We start from the raw sequence: 7,156 nt of genomic DNA on the forward strand, positions 1-7,156 counted from the left end.
ATGAAGCCCATCCCTCACCTTACATCGAAACCCAAACCCTAACAGCCCAAACCCAAACACGAACACCTCAAACCCATCCCTAACCCTCATATTAAAACCCAAACCCTAACACCCCAAACCCAAACCCTAACAACCCAAACCCAAACCCTAACACCCCAAACCCAAACCCTAACAGCCCAAACCCAAACACTAACACCCCAAACCCAACCCTAACCCTCATATTAAAACCCAAACCCTAACACCCCAAACCCAAACCCTAACAACCCAAACCCAAGCCCCAACACCCCAAACCCAACACTTACAGCCCAAACCCAAACACTAACACCCCAAACCCAACCCGAACCCTCATATTAAAACCCAAACCCTAACACCCCAAACCCAAACCCTAACAACCCAAACCCAAGCCTGAACACCCCAAACCCAACACTAACACTAACATTAAAACCCAAACCCTAATCCTCACACCCCAAACCCAATCCCAACCCTAACCTTTACACCCCAAACCCAACTGTTATCCCAAGATCATAAATCATTTTTACAGAATTTTTTTTTTTTTAATAACTCAACGAATGATTCTTTTTTGAAAGTTTAATAATTTTTTTTTCAAGTTGTTTAATAACAGTACAAGGTCAATACAGTCTTTCATCGCAAAGTTTTTTTTCTTTTCTTTTCTTCCAGTTCTGTCTTAAGAATGAAGTTTCAGTTCTTTCAAGTTTGAAGAAGTGGGAAGGAGGAGATATATTGTAAATTTGTCTCAAGAAATCTCAGGTCTTCCCAGCACTTTCTTGATATTGCTGAAAAAGAATAAATAAATACATTACATGTCAAATATCGAATTAAATAATGTATAATTTCATTAATAATTATTAATCACCTGAACTTACCACTCATCAAGCACCATCCAACCAAGAACGACAAGGATAGGTAGGTTGGGAACTCCAAAGGTCTCCAAGATAGAAACCACTTTTCGAGTCTCCAAAGGTAGGTCTCACATTTTGAGCCATCAAGGCAAAACTCTTTTCCTAATTTTCCCGAATTTTGTGGGTCACCAAGGCAGAACTCGTTTTGTGGGTCATCAAGGTGGAACTCGTTTTGTGGGTCATCAAGGTAGAACTCGTTTTGTGGGTCATCAAGGTAGAACTCGTTTTGTGGGTCATTAAGGTAGAACTCATATGCTGGGTCAAGGTGGAACTCGTTTTGTGGGTCTCTGCAAACATATCAGCAAAAGGAAGTGAAAACCACTCAACATCACCGTCATCATAATCTTCATCATTATCATGCCTTCCGACACAATCCTGGAAACACTGGACTCTCTCCATTGCTTTCTGCATCTCAGTTCAATTTTCCTTTTCTTTTGCCTTCAATTTCACATCTTGATTTTCTTCATCACAAAGTCCCACTGGGTTTTAATTAAAGTTTTTCAAACAATTAATTTGAATACAGTGAAAGTTGAATCATTGAAAAAAGCTGGACTTCCTACTAGTTGGTGAAGGAGACGTTTCGGCGAGAATCCACTCGCCTTGGTCACGGCAGATGAAGTGAGGAATAAGCTGGAAAATTGCCACGTGACATCCGACCTGCTTCGATTTAACGACCAACATTCATCGATTTAATCTATATATTACTGAAACTCTAATCTTGTATGTTTACATATATTTATATATGTATGTTCCCGAAATACAGCCAAAATGGTACAAGATAGCGCAAAATTTTAGGGCCACCTTACTCACCATTCGCCTGTGGTGTGCAGTATCAAGTTTCGTTCAAATCGGGCAACTTAAAAAATTAACAAATCAATTCCCGATTCAGTCAAGTACTCTTCAGGAGAATTTGATCAATACAAACAACCTCAGCGGTGTAGTTCGATGGAGCTATCTTTTGTTTTTCTTGAAATGATTTTTTCATCAACCACTGTCACAACGGGAACCCAATGATCATCATGGGTCATCTCGTTAATTTTAATGATCATCCAGTTGTACACACCGACTTGTATACGGTTACATTAACACTCGTGCCAGACTTTCACCAATTGGATGATCTGTTTGGTGCTTGTCTGGCTGAGAGTGCAACAAAACATTCGTTTGTTCCCAATACTTCTGAGACACAGACAGAATGGGACATGATAGGGGTGAAGAACATTTAGTTTATACAAAGTTTGAAATCATTTGTAATGTAAAGCAAGAATTTTGGCAACTTACATTCCAATGGGTAGGATGGTTTCATTCGAGAGGGTGGAGGGGAGTTAACGAGCACCTCTTCTGGAGGGGCCTTTGGAAAAAAAAAAACCATAAAACATTAAACACACTGATATCTTCATCAGTTTGATAACTTGTTCAGGAAAGGGCACAGAAGGGAATGCACTGATGGAACAGGTAACAAGGAAAAGATGAATAATCCAATCGAGGGGAGTTAAACTTCTTGTGATTTATCCTGCGTGGCGATGACCATGTAAATAAGTTACCTTCCCACCAAAATAATAATTACAATTATCTCCACAATTAAGAACATTCTTCTTCAAAGAAAGAAGCATTAACAGCAATGTCTATAAAAGAACAAGTGGCAAAATGTTTTTCAGCTTCACAACACGATCTTGGGGTTTGCTGTGTTTGCACCCAGTGTGGTCACCCCAACTGCCGTAAAGTATTGAAGAGTGCTCACCTCTTGAAGGTCCTGCATGTAGTATGACCCCTCAACACCGTGCTCCTTCTGTTGTTGCTGGTCCAGCCCTTCAGTTACATGTTGTTTCTGTTGCTGTTGCAGCCTGTGATCACAATGAAGGTTCTGCTATTCCTGCAGCCCCTCAACACCATGCTGCTTCTGTTGTTGCTGTTGCTCATTTCGACCCTGTTGACGCTTAAGACCTGTAGACCCCGCATGACCCTTTAAACTCCCGTAAATCCTTTGACCCCTTCGACATATATACCCGCAGATCATTTAGACCCGTTGAGACCCCATAGACCCATTTCTATCCTGTACAACCTTTACACCCTTTGAACTGCTTCGACCCCTTTAGAACCCTTCAAACACAAACCACTCAAACATCAAAATAGTCTTTTTGCAACACAGACTACTCTTTTCAGCAGGTGATGTGCAAACTCTACCCACCCAGAGGGTGGGCACACTGTGCTAGTAACCTTATCTAATCGAAAACTACTTGGAAAAACTATCACGAAAATGAAATCAAACTCCTGGAAGTTGGACAACACAAAATAAAGCCTCCCCCCCCTTCTCCCTTGCAAACCTGGTGTCCCTTGTCCTCAATGAGAATCGTCATCGGACGAATCACATTCGTCGTCTCCATCCTCACAATGACATCCGTCATCGTCATCGTCACAATCACATGTGTCATCGTCATCGGAACAAACACATTCGTCATCGTCATCGTCACAATCACATCCGTCATTGTCGTCACAATCACATCCGCAATCGTCATCGTCACAATCACATCCGTCGTCTCCATCCTCACAGTCACATTCGTCATCGTCGTCATCATGATCTTCCACGTCCTCATCCTCCCCATCAGCCTCATCTTCTCCATCCACTTTCTTGTCCTTTCTGTGAACACACAAGAATCACCAGAACTTCGTTTGAGAGAACATTTCTCTGCATCGTGCAAATGTATCAGAGTACCACCAGGTATACAAACTCCAATAACAACATATTCATCAGTCGAGAGGTCCATCGGGATCATAGTTTGCCGTTCTTAATATGAAGATCAATCATAAAATGAAGACTTGTGAAGAGGTTTACCGAAGCCGTTTGTTCCTCCATAAGTATATCGCCCAAAGCAAGTTGATGATAAGTGTCACCATGGAGATGATCCCGACAGCATGTTCAAATCTCCCCCACAGCGACACGAGGTCTCCAACGTCCATCGGGCCGACAACAGAACCTTCCCCAAAGATCTGTGGACACGGAAATAACAAGTTTAATAAATTAATGTGATTTCAATGAAAACAGGAATCAATATCCTTCATCACAATCCGTAAATGGGATCCTTTCAAACTGAAGTTGAAACCTGACGTTCTGACCCCAGGCCCACCAATTCGATCGAGCATTCCAGAACAGGTGTGGTTTCCTTGTAACGAGATGTAAGTTCACACCGTCATCAAACCGTCATTATTTATTTAATATCACAATCTGCTCCCTTCCTATAACTTCATTTTCATACCAATCAATGGGATCTTTAACCCTTTAACCTCTATCCATCAGCGATGGTCTTTCTCTACGTTTCCCATTTACCTGGTAAGACTTCCTTATCGTCCACACTCCAGGACGCACTTGCAGGTGTGCCGGAAACATATCTTCTTGAAATTCTTCGAAAAAACTCAAGAGCACAACAAGGTACGTCCACATCGTAGCAGCGAATGCGGCGGAATGGTCTTAATGTTCTCAAAGGTAAACACACAATGCTTCCCGACGATGGCCTTTGTGACGCTGCAAGCATTGTTGTCATGGTAACCGCGTTCGGTACTAAACAAACCCATTTCAGTTTTCATTGTGTCGTCATCCCATGTGTAATATGTAATTATATAATGGTATGTAATCTATTTTTACAGGGTGGCCTGAAAGTCGTTTTATCCCTTCACAGTGAAGCATTCGTTCTTAAACTCTTAATATGCCGGTTTTATTGTGCAGCACTGTACTTGCAATATAAATTAATCACTCATTCTATCTGTATGTGCTCCATCATTCTGATACAATGACTCATTGATTAAAAAGATGATTGTAACTATAAAACTTTAATATAGACATAAACAGAATCATTTGAAGGACATTGCCATAAAACAGACTAAAAAGAAAACCACAAACCTTTCCGTTGTGCTCTCTCCAGGTGAAATTCACACAAAGTGAATGAGGTAAAGAAGAAAAACAGTCCACTAGACACCTACTTGAGATATTGAGATGAGATGCATTCAAGATATTGAGATGAGGACGAAGTATGACACATCTCCGAATACTTGAAGCAACATTTATCTATTCCATGGATCCGATGTTTTGTCGGCAAAAAGAGTTTTTCCACTCGCGTTGCTTATTTGGGCAAAAAAAGAGGAACGCGAACTCATCTCACGATCACAGATGTTGATGAAGAGGATTCCACAACAACCTTTGGGGCTCCGCCTCAAACTCTGCAACCTCCAATTGGAGAGCTGAACACTGAACAGGCTCCTCCCACCGAGACCGTTGGGAGTTGATGACACATCAGTGGAGAACATCCAATTGGAATTGACCTTGTTGATCGGTGTCAAGTGGACTGTTTTTCTTCTTTACCTCATTCACTTTGTGTGAATTTCACCTGAAGGGAGCACACCGAAAAGCTTTGTGCTTTACTTTTTTAAAGACCTCAAAAGGGTGTGGATGGGGAAATTAACGGGGTTTGGTCGGCATTAGGGTTGGGTTTAGGAATCGAGCTTTAATGTTTTGATTTGGGTTTCCGCTATATTGGAGTACAAGCAAATACCACCCGTCACTTTGATGATTGGAATACCAAAGAGGGGAGGGAGAAAAAGAAGAGGGAAGAGGGAGAGAGGGGTGAAAGAGAGGGAGAGCGAGGAGATAGTTGGAAGGGGGAGCGAGGAAGGGTGGTGGAAGGAAAGACAGTGTGAGGAGAGAGGAAGGGAAGGCAGATGTGCGGTGCAGCATTAATTACCGCCGGGACGCGTCTGGAGCCAAGCTGGCCGGAGACAAACACCGCTCAGAGAAGTCAGGAGACAAACACCTTCCAGACATAACCACCGTCCGGATATGTCCAGAGACAGAGACAGAGACAGAGTTATGCCTTATGAACAAAACACACACACACACACACACACACACACACACACACACACACACACACACACACACACACACACACACACACACACACACACACACACACACACACACACACACACACACACACACACACACACACACACACACAGACCGAATTTCTAAAATTGTCAATTTTCATCTGATTCACTTGAAGATTGAAGAGGAGTTGCATATTGGGTCAATGAATTCAACCACCAATTATTTTTGAGGTCAAATTTGTTTTATGGATGTTGCAAGTATTTTGCACAATATAAATTTTGGGCAATTCTAAGTCACGGTCACGCTCGCCTACAGGTGTGACCTACAGCTCACAAACTTTACCAAGTTGCAGAGGTAGTCTCAATGGAGAAGCCTATTGATTTTGAGGTCAAAGGTCATCTTGAGGTTAAATTTTTGAAATCGTCATTTTTCATCCGATTGACTTGAAATTGGAACAAGATTTGCATAAGCCTGCGTCACTGAATTAGAAAACCAACTATTTTGGTGGACCAAAGGTCAAAGCTCAATTCAAAGTCAAACTTTTAAAATCATCAATTTGTTTGAAAAATCGTAAATTTTCATCTGATTGACTTGGAATTTGAACAAGATTTGCAAATTTCATCGCTGAATTTGGAAACCAACTATTTTTGAGGTCAAAAGGTCAAAGGTCAAACTTCTAAAATCATCAATTTCAGTCTGAAAAATCATCAGTTTTCATCTCATTGATCTGAACTTTGATTAAGAATGTGAATTTTAATCTTAATGAAATTGACAATGTCATGTATCCACGGGCACCTTTGGAGAGGAGGGGGTGGATTTTGCAAGTATCGTGCTCTGCATGACTTTTTCTCGTTACTCGCAAAATCGAAGATTTTTCAAGTATATTGGTTAGTCGATTTTGTTATTCTGTTAGATCGCCGAAATAGGTGACCCTTATTGTCAGTAATTTTGTCTGTTTGTTTATTTGGATGTTTGTTCGTTTGTCATCAGCATAATTGGTAGTAAACGTGGGCGGATTTTGACCAAACTCGGGTGGTAGGTACATCTTATGACCAAGTGCTTTGGAAATTGTGATGGTTGCTAGGGACGCTTTGGTCCCCTAGCAACAACCGAAAAACCTTCAAAATCGGTACCGTTCACGCGAAATCAATTCCGAAAGCCATTATCCCACATAGGGTTATGAAATTTGGCATGAATGATCTACAGGTGATGCTCTATCAAACATATTCCATTTTTTGCGATATATGGAATACTTTATTCGCAGCGCCCCCTACAATTAGGGTATTCGCCAAATTTGGCGAAATTTGAAGGCCCCCGAGCGACCAGGTGAGTGCATCGATACGAATGAAACTTTGCAGGT

General features: G+C 41.5%; 1 protein-coding gene across 4 annotated transcripts; it reads right to left on the reverse strand.

The window, feature by feature from the left end:
* Positions 1-408: 408 nt before the first annotated feature.
* LOC147020643 (uncharacterized) lies at positions 409-5,115 on the reverse strand. 4 transcript variants are annotated; one of them, XR_015061906.1, is made up of 7 exons: positions 4,243-4,551; positions 3,751-3,905; positions 3,242-3,555; positions 2,659-2,861; positions 2,199-2,268; positions 885-1,207; positions 409-794 (listed from the first exon to the last, which is right to left on the reverse strand). XR_015061906.1 is itself a non-coding variant. In XM_085896180.1 (3 exons), the coding sequence occupies exons 1-3, from the start codon at positions 4,354-4,356 to the stop codon at positions 3,258-3,260; spliced, it is 567 nt and encodes a 188-aa protein (XP_085752306.1). In that variant the 5' UTR covers positions 4,357-4,551; the 3' UTR covers positions 2,281-3,257. The 4 variants fall into 4 exon arrangements, 1 of the variants encoding a protein (XP_085752306.1); XR_015061907.1 differs by lacking the exon at positions 4,243-4,551 and adding an exon at positions 4,893-5,115 and having other exon boundaries at positions 2,659-3,555; XR_015061905.1 differs by having other exon boundaries at positions 2,659-3,555.
* Between the last annotated feature and the right edge of the window lie 2,041 nt (positions 5,116-7,156).

The sequence above is a fragment of the Eptatretus burgeri genome, chromosome 9 (genome assembly GCF_056783735.1).
Source record: "Eptatretus burgeri isolate ZD-2024b chromosome 9, Ebu_testis_v1, whole genome shotgun sequence".
Taxonomy (NCBI): Eukaryota; Metazoa; Chordata; class Myxini; order Myxiniformes; family Myxinidae; genus Eptatretus; species Eptatretus burgeri.